The sequence below is a fragment of the Trifolium pratense genome, linkage group LG2 (assembly GCF_020283565.1).
Source record: "Trifolium pratense cultivar HEN17-A07 linkage group LG2, ARS_RC_1.1, whole genome shotgun sequence".
Taxonomy (NCBI): Eukaryota; Viridiplantae; Streptophyta; class Magnoliopsida; order Fabales; family Fabaceae; genus Trifolium; species Trifolium pratense.
Genome location: NC_060060.1, coordinates 64,475,160 through 64,499,590, shown reverse-complemented (window position 1 = coordinate 64,499,590; position 24,431 = coordinate 64,475,160). Strand labels below are relative to the sequence as shown.

At 40.1% G+C, this 24,431-nt stretch overlaps 2 protein-coding genes across 2 annotated transcripts; one reads left to right on the top strand and one right to left on the bottom strand.

Annotated features, from left to right (window-relative positions):
- The first annotated feature begins 485 nt into the window (after nucleotides 1–485).
- On the top strand, nucleotides 486–3,401 carry LOC123908333 (beta-amylase 3, chloroplastic-like). The gene is made up of 4 exons (XM_045958950.1): nucleotides 486–1,137; nucleotides 1,349–1,559; nucleotides 1,843–1,953; nucleotides 2,440–3,401. The coding sequence occupies exons 1-4, from the start codon at nucleotides 596–598 to the stop codon at nucleotides 3,211–3,213; spliced, it is 1,638 nt and encodes a 545-aa protein (XP_045814906.1). The 5' UTR covers nucleotides 486–595; the 3' UTR covers nucleotides 3,214–3,401.
- Nucleotides 3,402–9,486: 6,085 nt separating this feature from the next.
- LOC123908332 (signal recognition particle 54 kDa protein 3-like) lies at nucleotides 9,487–11,575 on the bottom strand. Its single transcript, XM_045958948.1, has 4 exons — nucleotides 11,482–11,575; nucleotides 10,738–10,890; nucleotides 10,111–10,225; nucleotides 9,487–9,984 (listed from the first exon to the last, which is right to left on the bottom strand). Exons 2-4 carry the CDS (start codon nucleotides 10,783–10,785, stop codon nucleotides 9,740–9,742), a joined length of 408 nt encoding a protein of 135 aa, XP_045814904.1. The 5' UTR covers nucleotides 10,786–10,890; nucleotides 11,482–11,575; the 3' UTR covers nucleotides 9,487–9,739.
- Between the last annotated feature and the right edge of the window lie 12,856 nt (nucleotides 11,576–24,431).

Genomic DNA, 24,431 nt, shown 5'->3' with positions numbered 1-24,431 from the left:
TCCAAATATCATTAGGAATACTCGAACCCCGTCGAATATGAATTTAGGTTCTACTTTTTATCCCATTATTAAAAATTAACGGGTCTATGAATATCCAAATTTTAAGAATTTGAGTTCCAGGAGGACATGATTCATCCCATCACCATGTCTACCAAAGTGGACACTTTTTTTTATTTATAAAAAGGTCGACATTTTTATTCACTTTAATTTATTTGTCAAGTTAGATATTTACTTTATTTTTTATAGCAAAGATATTTATTTTCAATGTCCACAGAAATAAAGATATTTATTTTCAAAATAAAATATCATAATGGAAGAGGTGGTAACACGTAAGCATGGACCGACGAGTTTTTGATTTTTTTTGTACTTTTAACTTGACCCACCATGCGTCAAAACAAAAACCTTGACCCACCAAGGTTCTCAAGTTCAATTTTCCCGAAAGAAAAATCTACTTATTTTTTATTTTTTAAAAAAAGAATTAAAGAAACATTTATCTTCTATATATATTCTCTTCCTTGCTCCAATATATCTTCAGCTGCAAACAGAAATACACACTAGTCAAAAAAAAAAAAAACCTGAAATATAACACAAAAAAATGGCTCTAACACTTCGTTCTTCAATTTCCTTCATTAATAAAAAAGAAACAAGAGTATTAAAATCTCTTGATGATTTTTCTGTCAACAAAGTTTCTTGTCCAAAAATCAAACCATCTTTTGGTTTCAAACTCAAAACAAAGAGTTCAATGCAAGAAACACATTTCACAAAGGAAAACACCAACTCTGTAGTTAAGAAAAACAAGAAATGGGAGAAGATTCACACACCATCGGTTGCGCATAACCACGATGCTGATTCGACTAGAGTACCGGTATTTGTGATGTTGCCATTAGACACAGTAACAATGGGTGGAAAATTGAATAAAGCAAGAGCAATGAATGCTAGTTTGATGGCACTAAAGAGTGCTGGTGTTGAAGGAGTAATGGTTGATGCTTGGTGGGGTTTGGTTGAAAAAGATGGTCCTATGAAGTATAATTGGGAAGCTTATGTTGAGCTTGTTCAAATGGTACAAAAACATGGTTTGAAGCTTCAAATTGTTATGTCTTTTCATCAATGTGGTGGAAATGTCGGTGACTCCTGCAGGTATGATTATAGCTTAAGTTCATAATTTTTAGCTTATAAATTTGTATGATTATAGTAGAGTTGGTAATTGTTCTTAGCTCATGAGTTTAGAGCGTCTATTTACCGGCTTTTTATGCTTTTTCAGAAGCTATTTCAATTAGCGTTTGAGTTTATAGTTTATACTTGTATAGTTGTTTATGAGGCTAATTTTGTTTTTACAACGTTTTTAAAGCATTCCTCTGCCTCCATGGGTGCTAGAAGAAATCAGCAAGAACCCTGATTTGGTTTACACAGACAAATTAGGGAGGAGGAATCCTGAATACATCTCATTAGGCTGTGATTCGGTACCTGTTCTTGGAGGAAGGACTCCGCTTCAAGTCTACGCCGATTATATGAGAAGCTTCCGCGACAGATTTAGAGATTATTTGGGCAATGTTATCATAGTAAGTAACTTGCAATTCAATTTTGTAGTTAAATATGTAATTAAGAAACTTGGTTGAGATTTTTCAATAGTATTCGGTGTTATCGTATCTTATAAAATACATTTTCAGCCAGACATTCGTTCAAAACTTTAACAACGATGATCATCTTTATTATAACGTCCGAAATAGTGGTCTGATCGATGTCAGACCACTATTTGTGATTAATAATAGGGGATGACTTGATGCATATATATTGGCAATTTGGCATGTATAAAGTTCTAATTAAGACTAAATTCATTTACAGGAAATTCAGGTGGGACTTGGTCCTTGTGGAGAGCTGAGATATCCATCTTACCCAGAAACGGATGGAACTTGGCAATTTCCAGGAATCGGAGAGTTTCAATGCTATGACAAGGTACAAAATCATAAAGTCATTAATTTTTAATTATTTCAAGAAAAATAGTCCAACATCATAATAACATCAGACATGTCTCATTACAATTAGATTCTTGATCACAAAATATCTTAGTTATAACAATGACATCTCACATGTGACAAAATTACAAAAATATCTAGCTACTAATAAAAAATCTCTTTTTCATATATAAAAAAAACACAATTTTTCTCTGTTCTATTTTTTAGTTGGATTTTTTGTTTGTTAACTAAAAATATCTTATTAGTCCACAAGTTGTGAGTTCAACGGTAAGCTATAAAGCATGAATACTCTTTGAATTAGGTATGTTCAATTGGTGCCGGACACTTGTTCAATCGGTAAGCTATTGAGTCATGTTCTTACATCATTATCAGTGTTGATGTGTTTGTGTTAGTGTTTGTGTCATGTCCGATGTTCATGTCTGTGTTTGTGCTTCATAGAGACTGTAATGACTTGTTTTTCATACAGTATATGAGGTCTTCCTTGGAAGCATCAGCACAAGCAATTGGGAAGAAAGAGTGGGGAACAAGTGGACCTCATGACTCGGGTCAATACAATCAATTTCCTGAAGATACAGGATTTTTCAAAAGAGAAGGAACATGGAACACAGAATATGGAGAATTCTTTCTTGATTGGTACTCAAGCAAACTTGTTGAACATGGTGAGAAAATCCTTGTATCAGCCAAAAGCATATTCCAAACAAGTGGAGTGAAACTATCAGCAAAAATAGCTGGAATTCATTGGCATTATAATGCAAGATCACATGCAACTGAATTAACAGCAGGTTACTATAACACAAGGTTTCATGATGGTTATATACCAATAGCACAAATGCTAGCAAAACATGGTGTTATATTGAATTTCACATGCATGGAAATGAAGGATAGGGAACAACCTGGTCATGCGAATTGTTCGCCGGAAGGATTAGTTAATCAAGTGAGAATGGCAACAAAGATTGCAGGTGGAGAACTTGCTGGTGAGAATGCATTGGAGAGATATGATTCAAGTGCTTATGGTCAAGTTTTGTCAACAAGTGGATTAAGTGCTTTTACTTATTTAAGAATAAATAAGAGGTTGCTTGAAGGTGAAAATTGGAGGCATTTTGTGGATTTTGTTTTAAGTATGTCTGATGGTGGTAAACAAAGGCTTTCAGAATCTGATTCTTATGGGACTGATCTTTATGTTGGACACATCAAAGGAATTAAAGAGACTGAAGTTATAATAGAGATTGCTCTTGTGTGAACAATGAACACATATTTCATCATGTTGATGGCTCATACGTATAGTTAAAGGTATATTGAATTGCATGTTAGGATTATTTATATTGTAAGTTACGACCAATACTATTAAATTTGGTGCGTAGTAGTATTAAAGTGAAGATCACTTGTATTATTTGAATATCGAAATATTGATAGCGTTTGTGACACTTATATGTTTGTGTTTATTTTTCTTTTATTTTTTATCTTATATGCTTTTTACATATTTTAAAAATACACATAAATTACACTTGACAAAAAATTGTCTAAATATTTATTGTGCAAATTAGGTTAAGTTTCTAATCCTCTTAAAAAAATCAGATTTATTCTAATTCTAAGTTTTAACTCCCTCATAAAATTAGACACTTTTGCTATCTGCACTCCCTGTTTATTTACTACTCCTTTCTTAACTACTAAACCTTACTATTCACACCACCCTCCACATAAACCCTATCTAATCTAACTATCTTAGTAAAGCTAAAAGCCATCTTTTGACCTCAGAAAATAAAATTCAAAACAAAGAACAATGGGATGAAAATAATATCAGGCCCAAAAATAGGTTATATGTAACATACCATGCGTAAAGAATAAGCTCCAGTGATTTTTAAAATCAAGGGAATGAAAGACACTCAAGTAGTTAAGTTTTTATTAGTGGATTATGGCTTCTTGCCGTTATTTCGTAGGAGTATATGTTTACTATCAATTGTTTGTGCATATAAACCAACAAGAACCTGAAAAGAAAAACATATAGCTAGGTTTTTTTTTATATAATCTCCAATTTTAAGAGCAATTAAACATGGTGCAAATGCAAAATTAATAATTAGAACTGAAACCGCGCTCAATCATCCACACTTTTCTCAGCTTTTATTATTATACCAACATTTCATAACAATAATCCACAACACTAAGAAGAAGCCATCCAATTTGATTACATGAAAATTGGGGTCAATTATCATTATCAGAAATACACAAATCATTCCTAATCAATTGATCTTAATGTTTTAAAAAATCAACTTTTTTGAAGGGTTTTTCCCATATCCGATGAAAAAATAATCAACATGAGAAATCAACAGCAGCGTAATTATCGAGATCATGATTTTTTCTGAAATAGCCATCTTTTTTTTTAATGAAATTATGAATCTTTTTTCTTACAAACAACTAATTTCACAGAAAAAAAAAAACGAAGATTGAGGTAAAAGAAAAGATACCCTTGAACATTTCTGATGGTTTGGTTGAACATAATAATAATAAATATCTTCGTAGAACATTTTATTTTACGCTAAATGCTAGTAATAACCAAAACATTATATCGAAATGGTTAATAAGTTGTTCGGAAGAATTCGAGTTCGATCTCTAATAAAAAAAATAAAAAATAACTCAGACTAATTGAAAATATATCTTTCTAATTGTTCTTTATTATTTTTTAATTGCAAGGAAAATAACAAAAAAAATAAATTAGAGAGACAATATAATTACAGATTTTGTCTTTGGTCCCCAATTAAAAATTTCTCAATTTCGGTTCCTCCCTCATATTTGCATACTACTAAAAAATAGTGTTGGGACATGTTTAAAATTATAAGAAATTGAGATAATAATGCTTTAATTATCGTTCATCTTTTCATTCCACACCTGGCTTGAAAGAGTTTGAGCTTTGGAGCATACCATTTGATCAAAGTCAGAGCTAAAGCTCCTAAAGTACAAGTTTGTTCATCTGAATCATGATTTCTAACATAACATATTCATAGAAATAAAATTCATCTAATGCTTCATATAATCAATCAATCATACCGATTTGTTTTGTGAGCAATAGCTACAATCAATACTGTTTGGTGGAATTGAATACAAATAGTTTTGTGCTATGACCAATTTGTAAAGAGAACAAATTGAATGAAAATTCTCTATCATGTATATTGATTCCATCATATGGTGGTAACTATTAACAGAAAAGCTATTCCATTGTATGGTAACTACTAACAGAAAAGCTACATTAAGGGAGAGCTAAACTACAGTATAGGAACCAACAAGCCATCACCCATCAGTAACAAATTGTGAGATATAGGAAACAGAAAAGCTAAAGTAAAGTATATGAATAGTATAGGAAAAACAAGCTATCATCAGTAACAAATTGTGAGATATAGGAAGGAATAGGATAGGAACAAACAAGCTTGTGGCATATCTGAATTGCATTTCATTTCATTTCAAGCATCCATGTACTCTTAAGTGCATCATCCAATATCATCACCTCATCTCATCACATCACCTGAAAAACCAAACTATATATTGATTAATAAACACTTGTATCACAAAAATAAAAAGAACATAGTGCCTAAATAGTTGTTGATTTATGCCTAAATAGAGGATGTCAATATAAAGCTTAGAATTAGAACTACCAACAAGACAAACAGATGGTTGTTTACAAAACATATAAGTGAAAGTGAGACCAATTGATTCTTAACATATAAATCAGAGACCAATTGATTCTTAACACTAAGTCAGACCAAATGAGACCAATTGATTCTTAACAGTATTTTTTTTTTTTTAATCGGCAAACTTGATTCTTAACAGTATATATAACATATAAATGAGAACCAGAAGTAAAATCTTGTCAACAGATAGAACCAGTGGACAAGTCAAAACTGAAAAGTGTGACAACAATCACAAAACCAAAACTATTAATCAATAAACACTACTACTCATAGAGAATATAAACCAGTGAACAAAATTATAAACCTTACCTCTCACTCAGCAGGAAGTAAGGATGCTATTGTGATGATTTCATGCAAGACTTCAGCAGTGTAATCTTCATTGGTGTTTCCAATGACTTCTTCAACAGAATTTCTTACCACAAAATTATTTAAAATCAAGCTGTCTTCATCTTCACCATATGTTAGAATACGATTGAGAATGAAATTCTTCTTCTCAGTGTTGACAGCAAAGGTAAGTAACAGTTGTGAATTTGGGGGAAAGTAGAACCTGTCATTTTCCGTCAATGCTCCGATCGGCATTAAAATTGTCCTAGTATCGGATTCGATGAAAGTCCGAACAGAATTTGAATTTGACTCTTCTCCATAGGAGAAGAAATGAATATTCAAAGCATTCAATGCAGAATGCAAGTAATGATGTATAAGATGACAATCATCATGGAGGACTATGATTTTCGATGATTTAAAGCAACCCAACATCAGAAGTTGATCCACTCTATGAAGCACTTGTAAAAACTTATTAGATTGAACCAAGAAATCATGAAACTCAAAGCATGATGTAGCACATTCCAAATTTGATGCTTCAGGATTGTCAAATGTTTCAAGGGCCTTCTGAAGTAGTTCTCTATAGTTCATTCTCTCACGATCAGACATAGTCACAAATATCGTTTGCTCCATCATAAAGTTTCAAAAAAGAACAATATTTGTTTCAACAAAATGTTGAGAAGAAGAAGGGTGTGTGTAAACAAGTTTCAAAAAAATATTAGCGTTGGAGTTAGTTATAGTTTCAAATTGTTCAATCTTGATTCTTGATCCTAAGCAGCAACCAACCTGCTGCCATCTCTGTTTCACAATTTTAAACCGTTAGATTGACTTCAGGAAGCTTTACGGCATGTGTTTTTATTTTCATTAGCGGATATCATTTGTCTTTTGTTCAAATCATCTAATTAAGGTTTTTTTTTTCACAGGAAAATTAATTCACAATGGTGCTAGCTGCTGAGCATAATCACGTACTCACATGACATATACTTACTTAATGTATTTCTTTTTTTTTTTAATATATTTAATAATATTAAAATCATGTTTTGTTCAAGCCACTATGTTTGTTCAAGTCAGCTCATTGTAAACCAAAAAAAAATCATGTTTTGTTCTCTTGACAAAAAAAAAATTACTCCCTCTGTTCCTAATTAATACTCATCCCGAATCCGGCCCGCTTATATTAAAATTAAATTTTACCTCTTTTAAATTAGAAATCCTTAAACAATCTCTTAAATTTCATTCATATGTTTATTTTTTATTTTTAATTTGAGTATTAAACAAAGAGTTTGAATTCACTCCATTTCCTGTTATTTTCATTTCTTCCATTACCAAAGTTTTTAAATATTATGGAGTGTATACAAGATATTTTGACTCACTTAATGTCACACTTTTGCATTTATATTCTCAAAACTATATAATAATGGAAGAAATGGAAAGACTTTTTTTTTTCTTTATTTAAAAAAATATCGTTAAAAAAAATAATTTTGGACTTTTAATTTCTTTTTTTAATAAAAAAATATTAAAATACAATCCAAATTCACGCGGGAAGAGGCGTAACGGGATACCTGAACCCCGTCGGGGATACTCGGTCCCCGTTGAGTATGGGTTTGGGGTTATATCTTTTATCCCCACTCAAAATTGGGATGGGTTTGGGGCAACCCGAACTTTATGGGTTTAGGTTTGGGGAGGAAAAAATTCGTCCCAGCCCCGTTGCCATGCCTATTATCTCCTCTAACCATATTGGTAGCATGCTTGCTTGGTTCCATCAACTTGGTTTGTTTCGAGCAGAGCTATCAAACTATTATATTGATCCTTAGTCAGAGAGACATTACCTTCATATGTAGCTCTCAGCTGTGCATTGCCTGCATCATGATAACCTTCATCATTATCAACACCAGCATGATTTGCATAAGCATTGCCTTGATGTCCTCTTCCAAATCCCCAATTGGGTGGATAACCATGTTTCTTATAACAAATATCAATTATGTGACCATTTCTACCACAATAGGTACAGACTTTATCTTTGTAGGGATTGCCTCTGCCCCTGCCACCTTGATTATTGCCACACCTAGATTATTACCATAGCCTCTACCTTTGCCATAAACTCTACCTTGACTCTCATCATTCTTGCTCTCAAGTTGAGCATGAATACCATAAATTCTGTTGTCTTTCTTCTTGTAAAACAATAGAAAGAACCTTATTGATAGTTGGTAGTGGCTCCATCAACAGTATTTGGGAGTTGGGACCTTACACTTTGATATTGTTCATTCAATCCCATAAGAAACTGAATGATCTTATCTTCATTCTTGAACATTCTTGCATTGCGCATAGCTGCATAAACACATGGAAGTGGACATGCACATCTTGGCATGGGTCGAAATTGATCAAGTTCTTCCCACATGGATCACATTTCAGAGAAAAATTCTGACACCTTCAAAGCAAGCTTGAAATTAGAGATATCTTGATACAAAGTTGCAACACGAACACAATCACCTTGCAGATATCTTTCTTTAAGATCGTTCCATACATCTACCACATTTTCGATGTAAACCACACTCTCTGCAACTTGTGGTTTCATCGAATCGATCAGCCATGAGTGAACTAAATTGTTGCACCTTTCCCATGCCACTGCCTTGATTGTTTCTCACCATCGTGCTTACTTGAAACGATAACTATCTGGATTATACCGGGCTCAATGATACCATATTAGTGTTACATTCATAGAACTAAGAGAAAGGAAAATTGAGAAAGGAATGAAAATGATTCTCGTTAATTGAAAGAGAGGGAATTACAATGTTATATACAAGTTGTAATCTCCTAATTAACTATACACGTGGCATAAGTGCCTCAATAACTTCTACCCTGTAACTACCACTTAGAAATGGGATAACTTGCAGGACAAGTTAGTCAGTTTCTTCTTCTATTGTTAGAAATTAGAAATATTAACATTGTAATTGTTAATATTTAGGATGAAAATTTGACTCATACCCAGTGGGCACCCGCAAAAAATACCCAAAATTGGTAGGATAAAAACCCGCATTTTGGGTATGGCAATAAATATTAATAGGGACGACAATGGGTATGGCACATGGGTTTATGACCACAAGGGTTTATTGTTTCTATATAGCAATTATCTGGTAACATTGTAATTGTCATGTAGTTTTGGTCTTTTATATCTTTTTTACAAAAAAAATTCGTTTGTCAATATTGTTATTCTAAACGTAAGAGAAAGCTGCAAACTAAACTCACGTGACTTCGAGCTTGTGAAACACTTGCAGCAATCTAATCTCTGTCAAAGACATCGCAACAAAATCTCCTTTAAATGCTTATGAGCTTGTTTTCGTTTTCATCATTTCTTCCAATTATTCCTAAAAAAGACGTCCTTTTTTATTGTTCTATGCCACATGAGTTTTTGTTAACATTGTAATTGTCATGTACTTAAATTTCTGTTAATTGTCATGAGTTTATGTTAGCGTCGTGTTCGTGCTTCGTAGTTTACACAAATGAAAAATGTGATATTAAATTAACTTTGCCTAAAAGGATTACCATCTAATTAAGACTTTTGCAGACAAATAAATCTGCTTAAACAGTGTATTTCTGAAATCAATGTAATTGTCGTCATGGTATCAATATTCTGAAAAAATATTTCTCAAGAAGAGATTAATTAGAACAATGAAGAAATATTTCTCAAGAAGAGATTAAATATTAGAACAATTATGTCTGTCGTGCTCCATCAACTAATCACCAGCACCAAACATTCCCATCTTGTCTTTAGCAAATCCTACGTACATTCTTCATTATAGTTTGTAACCCGCCAATGCCACCAAATTGCTTCAATATTTGTGGAGAGAGGGCACTCATGTTACCCTTTGGCATTTTAAACCTTTTCCATATATTTGCAAGACGTTTGTACTCTTCCACCATCTCCAACACTTCCCTAACTTGATAACCGGAACCTCGAGCTATTCGCATCATGCGTGATTCATTCATGAGCTTTGGGCTTGAACTATCCAGCTCTGAAACATTAGCATAATATTAACGTTTAAGTAAAAATATATTACAGTATATTATTTCAATGAAAGCATAAAGATATATTGCATGCATAAAGTTGGTATTTTCAACATTCAATTCCTAATGCATGCCTTCGTTTGTCATTGAATCCATCATTGTCATGTAACGCTTAACTTTCATCTGGCTTTCTTTCTCACGGCCTTTTGGCATTAGTTCAGCACTAAACGCTGGAAGCATGGAAAACACCTACATATATCAACGAATGAGTCAAATAAAATAGCAGTCACCAGATAATTGCTATATAGAAACAATAAAACAAGCGCTCATTAGATCATCCCCAATGGAATGGTCTCTCATTTTTAAGATCCCGTACCTATGAGGTACCCAGATTGGGGAAAAATAATTTTGGGTACCTAATGAACACAAGGTCTCAAATAGGTACCTTCTCTCTCCGCGAGTTCCACTCTTTTAAAGATTAAAATATTGAAATATAATAATATAAGTTTTTTTTTGGGTACAAATAATGATATAAGTTTATTGATAGATAATTAATAGATTTTGTTTAAAAAGTTTGTGTGAACTGGTGGTTGGCGAGATTGAGTGCTTATTATTAGGTACTACTATTAAAAAAATTATAAATGAATGTGTATAAGTGAGACCCATTTAAATACTCAAAAATAAATTTCTACATTGTGGATGTTTATGGCGCATCAAATGTAAATATATAAATAAAAAGTCATTGAAACATAGTTAATAACCTCGTTGATAGGACCCATTTTGAGTAGGCTATGAAATTGGTCATACATAATCCTCAAGGTGAAGTTTCCTTCTCTTTTGATGCAATTCAGCCTGTTGATCCACAGGAACAGCTTTATGAATTCTGTCCATCAACCCGGACAAGTCACCCATGCCTAGTTCAAAAGCCATTTAACATTGACAATGATTAAAGATTACATATTCATAGGAACTTCCCCTAAAAAAATATATGCATAGGAACTTGGTAATCATTGAATGTCCTTGATATATTTAGAGTGGATTGCCTCCGGTCTGAAATTAAATGGAGGGTGTCCAGTTTCTATTTTCACCTTTAGATTATATTTTTTTATGATTTAATTAATGTAGAAAAGGAAAATTGAGTGGTCATGATTCAACTGCACAAAAACTTAACAGGAGACAATCCTCTCTCTGATATATAAACATATCATGAAATATATTTCTCATTCCTATAAAATTACGGATCTTTTAAACTAGTCCCTATAATTTTTTTACCATTTAGTCCATACATTTTATAAAAATAGACGCTTATAGAGGGTATGGAGTAAAAAGGTTGAGACAAAATAAAAGCACCCATTTTATTAAAGGTATGGACTAAAAAATGATAACAAAAAAATTATAGGAACTAAATTCAAAAAAGGAATATTCTATAAGGAGTGAAAATATATTTAACCTTATAATATATTGCATTGTACCGATGAAGCGAAACAAGAAAGTAAAAAGTAAACCTAATAAACAACGGACAAATGGCCGGACTTCAAAAACTTCAAACTCATCCATATGTTCACCGGTTCCAAGGAATATGACATGACTCTTTGTCGCAGCAACACTGCGCATATAACATTAATAAGACCAATGTACCCAAAGCAAAATAAACAAAGAAATAGTACAAAATTACAAATACAGGTTTTGCCTCATCTAAAATGAACTCTCACTTTAAAAGGAAATCTCAATGCTAATATTTAAATACAAACCGTTGAATTTTTTAACAGTTAAGATCTTACTCTATGGAGGTGGATCCTGAAAACACAATCTTTTTAAAGGCATCTATGACTTTGATACTAGTGTGTGTATTATCAGCTGGTAGTAAGACTTACGCGCTAAGAGAACCACCACCCTTGGCATGGCCATCTGATCTTAACTGTTGATCAGAACAGGTAGAAGGCCAGCTGGAAGTCCGTTGAGCAGGTGGTAGGCAGCAGGTCCGAGCAGATGATCCACGGAGGGGGGGGTTATACCTGCAGGTGCTCCGATGCCAAAGTCAGACAAGGAAAGAGAGCAAGAGAGATACTAGAGAGAGAAAGTAAATGAGGGAATGAATAATGTTACCTAGCTCTCCTGTATAAGAGAGCTTATATAGCCCCCAGCTCTGGGCCAAAGGTCCTCTTAGTGGGCTGGACTAGCCAAGGCCCATTAAGAGGGACTACCAAGATATTACCCTTAGATAGTGGGTGGAGTAGTAATTTTACCCTATCTTGGTGGAGAGGTTGTGCCATGCTGACATGGAGGTGGTTGGGCAAGCCATGTGGACTTTGTGAGGGTCTAGGTGGACTAGCATTAGTCTAGTCCAGAACAGGAGCCCCCCAAGTCGTTGCTCCTGGGCATAGGAGTGATGACTTTTGATGTGTGCCCAAGTGCAGAAGGAAATCTCCTTGCAACCTCTCTTGAACAAAAGTGGACGAGGAAGTTGCTCGTCAAAGCCTTGCTCGTAGCAAGCATCTGCAATGTTTTGCTCGAATCGATTTTTCGAGAATGTTTAATATCTTGTTCGTAGTTATGGTTACGAGGAAGTATGTGTTGCTCGTATCTCCTGCGAGGAGATATTGCACAAGATGGAATAGTTGCTCGTTGCTATAGCGAAGAGATAACAACGAGAAGTATTGTTGCTCGCAACGCTGACGAGGAGATGATTTTCAAGAAAGAATTGTTACTTGTTGCTATGTTGCTTGTTGCTCTGGTGAAGAGATAGCGACGAGGAAGTCTTGTCGCTCGTTGCTATGACGAAGAGGCTAGCAACGAGGAGACTTTATTGCTCGTTACTATGACGAGGAGGTTAGTAACGAGGAGGATTGTTTGTTGGGAATGTGAAAGGGCGCATTTACTGCTTTGATTTTTACGAGGGAGTGTAAGGACCATTGGATCAAAGCGTCTCTTCATTCCCCTGGCTTGATCTATAAATAGAGGAGAGTGAATTTCATTTTCACTTTTCACTCTCTCTCTTCAATTGTAATTCTGGATATTCTCTCTGAAGTTTCAACTTACTTGTCAGATCGTTCTTCAGATTTTCTTCATATTCAAGGTAATTCTTCCAAACTTTGTTACTTAGATCGATTTTTGCTTTCCCACCCAGCTTTTTATGTGTTTTTCTGGGTTTTTGCATGAAGAACGCTATGAATTTATGAACGTTAGGATGAATGTGCCGGGCACCGTATGAATTTTAGTGCCGGGGAGCTTTCCTCCCTTTTGAAACTCTAGGTTAGATAACTAGTGCCGGGGAGCTTACCTCCCCGTTTCGAACTTTGATGGTTTGTTAGGTGATGGGGAGCTTCTCTCCCCGTTTCAAACTTTAGATAGTTCGAATATGCCGGGGAGCTTGCCTCCCCGTTTTCAACTTAGAGAATTTTTTGCATGAATTTTGTTGTTGAAATTTCATGCCGGGGAGCTTACCTCCCTGTTTTTTACTTAGAGGATTCATGAAATTTGTTGTCAAAATTTCATGTCGGGGAGCTTATCTCCCCGTTTTTATTTGCCTTACCCTCATCGGTTTGATTTTGATTGCCATTTGAAAAGGGCTTTGGTCGGGGACAGCGTCCTCGTCCTATCTTGCGCCCTTTCACTTGAACTGCGGTGAAAGGGTGGATTTGATCATCGAATTCACTTTGTTTTTACTGCATTTCAGGTTTTAAAATGTCAGAATCCGAGGAGGTGGTAGAAGTGCAGGGTCCGGAGAAATATGTGTTGGTCGACTGTATAACTGATCCTGCACTGGATTGGGTTGCTCCTGAGCCCCGGGGAATAGCTTCGGCGCTTACTCCCGAGGATCCTAAATTGCATACCACTGTCGAGCAGAGGAGAGCAAACGAGCCCAAACACTGGTCGACCCGTTTACCTGGGGAGGATGAACGGGTGTGCTCGTCTTTTGACGGGCAGGCTTTTGCTATGTATGAGTTCGTCTTTAAAGAGATGAGACTTAGACTGCCGTTCAGCCCTTTTGCGGCAAGTGTTCTCAAAGCCTTGCAAGTGGCTCCGTCACAGCTGCACCCTAACTCCTGGTCGTTTATAATGGCGTTCGAGCGTCTCTGCATGTATAAAGATGTTCGTCCCAGCCTTCCCTTCTTTTTTAGGATATTCAAAATTCAACGTAAGCCGACGAAGGAAGTAGGACGAGCACCTCGTCAAAACTGGGTTTCGTTGAAGCATCACGAGGATGTCAAACTTTTTAAGATGTTCGTGGACTCCATTAAGGATTTTAAGGAGAGGTATTATATCGTCCGGCCAGAGTCTCCTTCTGCCCGGGAGAGTTTATTGGAACTTGAGGAGGATATAGACGAGCAAGGTGTTGCTCGTAAGGATGCCAGCGGGCAGGTCATACTTCGGGCAGTTCCTAAGTTCCCGTTGAGCTGGTCGTACACCCACTTCCATAAGGAGCCTAAGGAGTATACAACCGGGGATGCAGATTTGTCTCCTGAGGACAAGGCTGCCTTTGAGAGATTGAAGGCCTTTGTGGCCGGTTTTACTCCAGGGGTCTGGACGACTCGTAAGGGAGTTACAATAAGGGACGAACACGGGGAGCCGAAGACCTCTCCTCGATACATTAATACTAGGACCCTCCTCAAGTGCAAAAATGCCGGGGAGGTTAAATTGTGTTTGGGTATTGTTTCCTTTCTTTTTAACTTAGAAAAACTTCTGTTATTGTTGTATGTATTCCTTGTCCTTTATTTAACTTGCTCGTCATATGTTTGCAGACAAAATGGAGACCATTGCTGAGCGGATGTTGAAGGCTAAGCAAAATGAGAAGGCGAGCAAGTCTGGCCAGTCGAAGAAGAAAACTGTTGCCAGAGCTTCCCAGGAGGTGAGGCCGGGGACCCCTTCCGTGCAGGTTATAGGAACCTCGGTGGGAGTTTCGGATACCCCTACTTCCTCGGTTCGTCCACCTCCGGCAAAGAGATTTAGAGAAGAGGAAGCCGATGAAACTCCTACGGGCATGGGCGCATGCAGCAGGTTTCCAGTTCCCCGGTGCTATACGGTGGAGAAATTTTTTGAAAAATATCCTCCTGAGGTCTTTGATGCCGAGCGGTCAGCAATCCTTGACCAGGAGCCAGAGGTCCGTAAGCAGCAACATGCTCGTGATATGGCTGCTATGGTGCGAATGATCTCGAGCTCCCTTGTCCTTGGTGACGAGCGGGAGTCTCTACTCGAGCAGCTGAACAATGCCCGGACCAGGCACGAGCGGGCCAAAAGTCGGATCAACCAGCTCAAGATTGATGTGGATGATCTCAAGGAGAAGCAGAAACATTGGGGTGACAAGGTGGAGGAGCACCGTCAAAGGAGAGAGGAGTTGGATGCCGCTCGGGCTGAGATTGAAAGGCTTACCGCTGCTATGGTGCCGGGTGAGAACGAGCACAAGGCTGCCGAAGGCTTGACTACCCGAGCAGACTTGGTCAAGGTGATTGCTCAGTTGTCCCATGACTTTGTTGAGGGCACTGAGTATGCTTTTGACAATGCCATTCAGTAAATCAAGCTCCTCAACCCTGATGTGGATTTGGTGACCCGGGGAATGCATGTGAACGGGGAGGTCAAAGATGGCCAGATTGTTATCCCTGATGGCCTAGCCGTCTCTGATGACGAGGAGGATGATGCTGAAGTGGTGCATGAGGAAGATCATGGAGACGGGCAGGGTGATGGGCACGAGCAGGAAGATAGGTGCGAGGAGTAGATGTCCCTGGCTTTTCTATTGTAATTTGTTTTGTCTTTTTGAATTTTGAGGCCTTTGAGCCATGGTTTGTAATATTGGAACAAGTGGGCTTTTGTCCCCGTTTTATTTTTATGACAATTCCGGGCAGGTGCCCGTTTATTTATCTATGCTTGTTTATAACTGCTCGTCTATACCTGCTCGCATGTATGTTTACATTTTCTGCTCGCATGTATGTTTCCTCGTCTTTTAACTTAGAAATTTTTACGAAATTTTGTTGTTTAAAATTTCAACCGGGGAGCCTCCCCGTCTCTTTAACTTAGAAAATTTTACGAAATTTTGTTGTTTAAAATTTCAACCGGGGAGGTCTGGTCCCTACTTTTAACTTAGCAAAATTTTATGCTAATTTCTTGCTCAAAATCTGAGCCGGGGAGCTTGTCCCCATTTTAAACTTAACGAAATTTGCTGTTTAAACTTCGTGGCGGGGAGCTTCTCTCCCCGTTATTGAGGTGCTCGACTGGGCATGCTGGTATGCTCATTCGAGCAAGTTGGTGTGCTAAGTTTTGCCTGTTTATTTTTATGCATGTTTTGTATGCTTATCATATTTTTGCATGTATGAATGCTGCGCTCGTTGTTATTTTGCCGGGGAGGTTTCCCCTGCTTGATACTGAGCATGTTTTATTGAGGGTAGTTTCCTCTGTTTTGACTTAAACAGTTTAGGGAACTGTATAAGCACTTAGAGTTGTTTCTAAGTTACGCGAATACGAGCACGCTAGTGTACCTTTCTTCGCAACCTGAACCTCCCATCGCGAGCTGGGTGCTAGGTCGTGGCACGGGGACGATGGGCTCGTTTCGAGAGTTATCCTCATCTAGCAGGAGTTCCATTTCCCTTATGGTGAATTAGTTCCCCTGCTATGGTTTTAGATGAGCACGTGTGCCATGGTGCCCTCCGTTGTTTAAGGTGCTCGACTCGTTGTGTTCTGAAGTGCGAGCAGCCTTTTTGGTGTGGCAATAACTTAGCTGTAATATTGTTTCAATTTCTGGGCATTCCAAGGTCGAGGAAGTTTCTTTCCTCGAAGGTCCTCGAGATAGTATGCACCATTTTCTGTTTTGTCAATGACGCGGTATGGTCCTTCCCAATTGGGTGCAAGTTTGCCGCCCTGGGAATCTGCATTGCGTCTTAGGACGAGGCTTCCCACCTCGAATTCTCTTTTGATGACTTTGGTGTCATGCCGGGCAGCTATTTTCTGCTTCAGGGTGGCCTCCTTTAAGGAAGCTCCTGTTCGAATTTCTTCGACGAGGTCAAGCTCCTCTCGAAGTGCTTCGTCATTTTGCTCCTCGTCTAGAGGTTGCTCAGTCCGACGAGATGGTTCCCCAATCTCTACGGGGATAACAGCCTCCGTTCCATATACCATTCGGAAGGGGGTCTCTCCGGTTGTGGAGTGTGGGGTTGTTCGATAGGACCAGAGTACATTGTCAAGCTCTTCGACCCATTTCTTTTTGTTTTGGTCGAGTCTTCTTCGTAACCCTCTCAGGATTACTCTGTTGGCTGCTTCAGCTTGCCCGTTGGTTTGGGGGTGCTCGACCGATGTGAAGTGCTGTTTGGTGCCCAGGGCAACAAGGAATGCTTGAAAATCTTTGTCTGTAAACTGTGTTCCGTTGTCTGTGACTACCACTTGTGGTATTCCGAATCTAGCTAGCACATTTCTTTTGAAGAAGCGCAGGATTCTGAGCGATGTGATGTCGGAGAGGGGTTCGGCTTCCACCCACTTTGTGAAGTAGTCCACTGCTACTATTAGGTAGCGATTTTGATAAAGTCCTTTGGTAAAAGGACCAAGTAAGTCCATGCCCCACCAGGCGAAGGGCCAAGGGGAAGACAAAGATTTTAGTTCTTGAGGGGGAGCTAAGTGCATATCCCCATGCCTTTGGCATTTGTCACATTTTTTTACGTGGTCTTTGGCGTCCTGTTGCATAGTAGGCCAATAGTATCCTGCTCGTAGGGCTTTCCTGGCAAGTGATCTCCCTCCCAGGTGCAGGGCGTTAATGCCCTTGTGGACTTCGCGCAGGATGTAATCTGCTGTGTCCTCGTCCACACATTTTAGGAGAGGAATGGAAAATCCTCTCCTGTATAATTTTCCGTCGAGGATGACGTAGGAGCAGGCTCTTCGTCTGACTACAGCTGCTTGTTTCTGGTCGTCAGGGAGAGTTCCGTGCTCGAGGAAGTTGTACACTGGAGTCATCCAACAATCTTTGTCGCCAATGACGTTTATGTCCACAACCTTGCTTGGTTTTTCTATGCTTGGACGAGGGAGTATCTCTTGGATGACAGATTTGTTTCCGCCCTTCCTTTTTGTGCTTGCCAGCTTGGATAGGATATCTGCCCTTTTGTTGTGTTCGCGGGGAACATGTAATATTTCAACGGAGTTGAACTTTGTGATCTTTTCCTTTACTAGCACTAGGTATTCAGAGAGGTTATCATTTTTGGTCTGATACTCTCCTAGCACCTGCGAGGCGACTAGTTGTGAATCTGTGTAGATTTTTATCTCCTTGGCTTGAACGTCCTCGGCCAAACGTAGTCCAGCGAGGAATGCTTCATATTCTGCTTGGTTGTTTGAAGTTGGGAAGGATAGTGCTAGGGACACCTCGATTAGTAAGCCATTCTCATTTTCAAGAATGATGCCTGCACCTGCTCCTGTGGCGCTTGATGCTCCGTCCACAAAGATTGTCCATTTATCTGCTCCGTCCACTGTAGGGGAGGAGCTCGTCATCTCTGCGACGAAGTCAGCTAGGACTTGGGCTTTTAGAGCTTTTCTGCTCTCGTAACGAATGTCGAATTCTGAGAGTTCGAGGGACCATTTGAGCATCCTGCCCGCCATATCTGGTTGGCCAAGCAAAGATTTGATTGGTTGGTCTGTTCGGACCACAACTGTATGAGCCAAGAAATAATGTCTTAGTCTCCTCGCAGCATAAACTAGTGCAAGGGCTATTTTTTCAATTTGTTGGTACCTTAGTTCAGGACCCTGCAAGGCTTTGCTCGTAAAGTATACTGGTTTCTGCCCTTCGTTTGTCTCACGAATAAGAGTTGCACTTACAGCCTCTGAGGCGACGGAAAGGTACAGGTATAATACCTCCTCGTTATTTGGTCGTGAGAGGATAAGTGGCTCTGATAAGGCATTTTTCAAATGTTGGAGAGCTTGCTCGCACTCATCTGTCCATTCGAAGACTGCCTCTTTCTTTAGTAATTTGAAAAAGGGAAGTGCATGTTGTGCTGATTTGGATACAAATCTGGAAAGCGATGTTAGCATTCCATTAAGAGTTTGTATGGACTTCTTATCGTTCGGAGTAGGGAGCTCGGCAAAAGCTCTGCACTTGTCAGGGTTGGCTTCAATTCCTCGCTCGGTTAGGTAAAACCCCAGGAATTTTCCTGCTCGGACCCCGAAGGTGCACTTCTCTGGATTGAATCTCATTTTGTATTTCCTGGCCTGCTCGAACACCTTTCGAAGGTGCACGACATGGTCGAGTTCCTCGGGGGATTTTACGATCATGTCGTCCATGTATACCTCGAGCATGTCTCCTATTTGTCCTCGGAAGACTTTGTTCATCATTCGCTGGTATGTAGCTCCTGCATTTTTAAGAACGAAGGGCATTACGTTGTAGTAATAGTTGCCCGACTCAGTCATGAAAGCTGTTTTTTCTCTATCTGCCACTGCCATTGGAATTTGGTTATAACCTGAATAAGCATCCATAAAAGATAACAATTTAAAGCCAGAAGAATTATCAACAAGTCTATCAATGCAAGGTAAGGGATAAGAGTCTTTAGGGCAAGCCCTGTTAAGATCGGTATAGTCACAACACATCCTCCACTTTCCATTAGATTTTTTGACAAGTACAACGTTGGACAGCCAGGTTGTATACCTGGCCTCCGAAATGAAATTTGCCTCTAAGAGGTCTTTTACAGCTTTTTCTGCAGCCTCCGATTTCTCAGGAGACTGCCTACGCCTACGTTGTACAATGGGAAGTGCAGAAGGATCAATAGTCAGCTGGTGACATGCTATGTGGGGGTCCAAGCCGGGCATCTCGGAAGCGTGCCATGCGAACAGATCAGCATTTTCCTTCAAGCAGGCTTCAAGTTGCTTCCTAGCAAGTTCGGGGAGCCCAGTCCCAATCTTCACTGCCCTGCTCGGGTCTTCTCCGAAGGGCATCAGCTCGAACTCCCCGTCTGGAACTGGACGACGGTGCTCTTGGCTTGCCTCGTCGTCTTCCTTCTTCTCTTTGCGGAGCTTCCTCTCATCCTTGTTTTCCTGTTTGGAGAAGCGGTTGTCGAGGTCGATGGAGCTGATTTCTGGCAAGGGCAGGGAAGTTTTTGCCTTGGACTTCTTGGACTCGGGGAGCTGCCCGATATACTCATTTCCTTTGGAGGACGCATTGAAGACTCTTCTTGCCGCTTCAATGTCTCCATGCAGTGTCGCAACTTGGCCTTTGTGAGTATAATACTTCATCTTGAGGTGGGCAGTTGAAGGGACAACCATTAAATCAGCAATAGCTGTCCGGCCCAGGATGCACTGGTAGAGAGAAGGGCAGTCTACTACCAGGAATTTCACTTTTATGGTTTTCGAAGTTTCTTCAGAGCCAACGGTGACTAGTAGGTCTACATATCCCCATGGCTTAGTTGTTGCTCCATTAAATCCGGAGAGATCAGATCCAAAGTAAGGGGTGAGGTAGGTCTCATCTAGTTGCAGAGTCTTGAAAAGTTGGGAATACATGATATCACAGGAGCTTCCTTGGTCGACCAGTACCCTGCGGACGTCCATATTTGCCATGTCCACTCTGATGAGCAGGGGTATCTGGGAGTTTGCAGTTCCACCGGGCAGCTCTTCCATATAGAAGGCTAAGGGCTTTGATTGCCCTCTCGGTTTATCCAAAGTTGCATTCAGGTTGGAGGAGCCATCTATCAATTCTTCAAATTTTCTCTTGATGGATCCCACAGTCTGTTTGTCGAAACCTCCACCAGAGATAACCATAGCTTGGGCAAGTGCGTCCCATTTGTTCAGTGTGGGAGCAACATAGGTGTCGTCCAAGTAGTCAGGGACAAAAAAGTCTTCAGGTCTGGAGATGGCAAGGGCAACTGGCTTGTGCCCGGATTTTTCTGGTGCAGCTTCTTCGGTGTTGCTGGTCTCAGCAGCTTCTGCCCGGGGAGCATTGCCCCTCTTGACGTATTGTTTGATTTGCCCATTTCTAATCAATATTTCAATGGCGTCCTTCAATTGGATGCAGTCGTCAGTCAGATGGCCGTAGCCTTTGTGGTACTTGCAGTATCTGCTCTTGTCTTGGCCAGGCTTTGAGGGTTGTTGTCTTGGAAATTTAATTCCTGCTTTAGTGAACTCAGCTGAGTTGCACTCTTTCCAAATTTCTTCCCGAGTTTTACTAAGGGGAGTATAGTCGCTGAATGTGCTGGGAGGTCCACGGGGCTCTCTAGGTCTTTCGCCTCTTCGTCTTCCTCCTCCCCGGCTGGACTGTTCAGCATTTGAATGAGGAGCAGGTTGGCTGTTTCCTGCTCGCCCATAACGGGCAGCATCTGCAGCTTGTTGCTCCTCATATTGGATGTAGGCTTGAGATTTGAGGAGGAGGTCGCTAAAGGTGCGTGGTTTTTCAATTCCAACGGCTCTTGCAAAGTCACTGTTTGGCCTAAGGCCCCTTTGGAGCAGGTACTTCTTCATGTCATCAGTTGTTTCTACCTGGACGGCTTCTCTGTTGAACCTCTCTATGAAACTGCGGAGAGATTCATTATCAGCTTGGAAGATGGCGTCCGGGACTGCCTCGGTTTTTGGTTGTTTGCGGGAAGCAGTGAAGTGCCTGCAGAATTGGTCAGTCAGATCCATCCATGAGGAAATGGAGCGAGGAGCTAGGCTGTGGTACCAGGCCATAGCTCCCTTTCTTAGTGTATTTGGGAAGATTCTGCATCTAATTGCTCCGCTGACCCTCAAGAAGTTCAGGGTAGCATTGATTGATGCGATGTGTTCATCTGGGTCAGTAAGTCCATCATAAGCTGGGAGAGCAGGTGGTCGTTCAAATCCCTTTGGAACGGGTGCTTGAAGGATGTCGTGAGATAAAGGGCAGCGGGGATCCTCCTCGTCGCTCTCTTGTGAGTTGAGGGGAGGTGAACCCTCGCGATTAGGAGTAGGGCTCCTGGAGAATTGGTCAGTGTGATAGCTGCGGCTTACTGACTGCCCTTGTTTGGTCATTAAGCTGAGTCCCTAGGGAGAATGACGACGAGGAGGTGTTCGGTCCACAATTTTTCCTTTTTTCACATTTGGAGAAGATATACCCTCGCGGGGAGGGGAGACATGGTCTCTTTTCTTGCCAGGTTGCTCGATCCTCTCGAGGGCAGGTCGTCGTTGTTTGACAGTTTCCTGACGAGGAGGGGATTGAGAAGTAGGAGTTCTCCTCGGGGGAGAGTTGTTCCTTGAGAATCGCTGATTCCTTTCCAAGCGATCGAGTCTCAGATTCTGCTCGTCCATTCGGCGATTCTGGCCTTGGAGAACTTCGGTGGTTTGTTTCAGGGCAGCTATGAGTGCTGCTAGTTCAGCATTGGTAACTGAAGCAGCAGACAAGTCGGTCTCTGCTGATTTGCCCTGCTCGGACTGAGGGCGCTTCCCTGCCTGTTTCTCAGTCAAGACGACCAAGTCGCCATCCTCAGAAGTCCAGGAAGTTTCCTGCCCGTCTCTAGGGTCTGACTCGGGGAGGGCCTGGAGGTCAGTGATGAGAGCAGGAGACAGACGGGGAGAAGATGGAGGAGCAGCGTCCTCAACGTCATTGTTGAAATGAGATGAACTGGCCATGATGAAAAAGTGATTGATTGGTTTTGTTCTTTGGTTTTCTTGTTCGAAATAAAGAAGGGGAGAACTCAGATCCCCACAGTCGGCGCCACTGATCTTAACTGTTGATCAGAACAGGTAGAAGGCCAGCTGGAAGTCCGTTGAGCAGGTGGTAGGCAGCAGGTCCGAGCAGATGATCCACAGAGGGGGGGTTGTACCTGCAGGTGCTCCGATGCCAAAGTCAGACAAGGAAAGAGAGCAAGAGAGATACTAGAGAGAGAAAGTAAATGAGGGAATGAATAATGTTACCTAGCTCTCCTGTATAGGAGAGCTTATATAGCCCCCAGCTCTGGGCCAAAGGTCCTCTTAGTGGGCTGGACTAGCCAAGGCCCATTAAGAGGGACTGTGATGACAAATTGTCACACTCTCTATTCCATGCCTATTTTAGCAACATTAGATACATTTTAGTAGGTTTTTAGCAATAAATATGAGAGAAATCTAACCATTAGCTTGATTACTTATTTTGCAAGAAAACAGGAAAAACTGCAGGAAATGAATGCTTTTCACTACGCTGGGGGCGTAGCCCATCACGCGCCGCGTGATGGAGCTCACAGGGAGCCAAGATTTTCACTCTGATCACGCGCGGCGTGATACCTGACCACGCGCGGCGTGAAGCTTTGTTCAGGAACTGGGTTGCTCTCTGACTTGATCACGCGCGGCGTAGCTTTGACCACGCGCGGCGTGAAGTCTTGATTGAAGAAGAAGATTGCCTCTGACTTGATCACGCGCCGCGTGATTCTGTTACCACGCGCGGCGTAGTTGATGGATTTGCAACCACGCGCGGCGTGATAGATCTGGCGCGCGGCGTGGTTGCGTTCTGTATATATATTTTCTGCATAATTCTGTTTTCGGTTGGAAAATTGGGCGAAATTGGACTACATTCTGGTCTTGGAACTTGAAGATCGTGATTCAACACTCCGGTGGAGAGCTCCAAGCGCATCAGATCATGGATTCACAAGCCGTGGCGATGAAGCGAGGAAGCGAACGAAGAACGATGAGGAGCTAAACTCCTTGGAGGTAGGATCTAGGATAGTCTAGAATGTAGGGAGATCATGTGTAATATGTTATATGTGTAAGAATCTACTCTTTTCATAGTGATTAATTTGATGCAATTCAATGTTTAATGCTTTACAATCCTTCATTAGTGTTGTAATGATTTTGAGTTAAGTCACGTGCGAGAGTATTGATTTAATGTCTGAACTGAATTGTATTGAGCGCTCGAGTGTCTCCGGTCGAGAGATTGAGGCATAGAGTGTAGCGAACGATTGACGCGCGTTAAGATCATTCGTTGTAGGTAGCTTCCGCCCGAGAGATCGGGGGAGTATCGACAACGAATAGAGTGGATTTTGACAAGAGATTGCGATTCACTATTTTGTCGATCTAGTTGTTAACACTTGAGTAGATTCCTATGATATAGTAGATTGCATGTGGTTGAACTATAGACTAGGCGATTCCGATGATTCTACCTCGCTTTTCCATTATATCAAGCATATTTTCTAGCAATTCATTACTCAACATACCCCCAATTTATGTGTATTTTCTGTATAATGTCTATGAACACCGTTCGACTAGTTTGATCACACAATCCCTGTGGATCGATATTTTTATTACTACGTGATTTTCGTGCACTTGCGAAATTTATCATCAAGTTTTTGGCGCCGTTGCCGGGGATTGTGATTGATTCGACAAGGCGATAGTGTTCATATTTTCTGTGTTTTCCTTATTTTTCTGTTTTATATTTTTCTCCCGGAGCGTTCTACTTGTGTGTTTCCTTGTGCATGCGGAGAACAGGTCCAATTGAGCTTTATTTCGAGTCTGAAATTGAGAAAGCAGCACGAGCAAATCGTAAAGCGGAAGGAAGGCATGTTTGAATCATACAATCAAGAGGCAC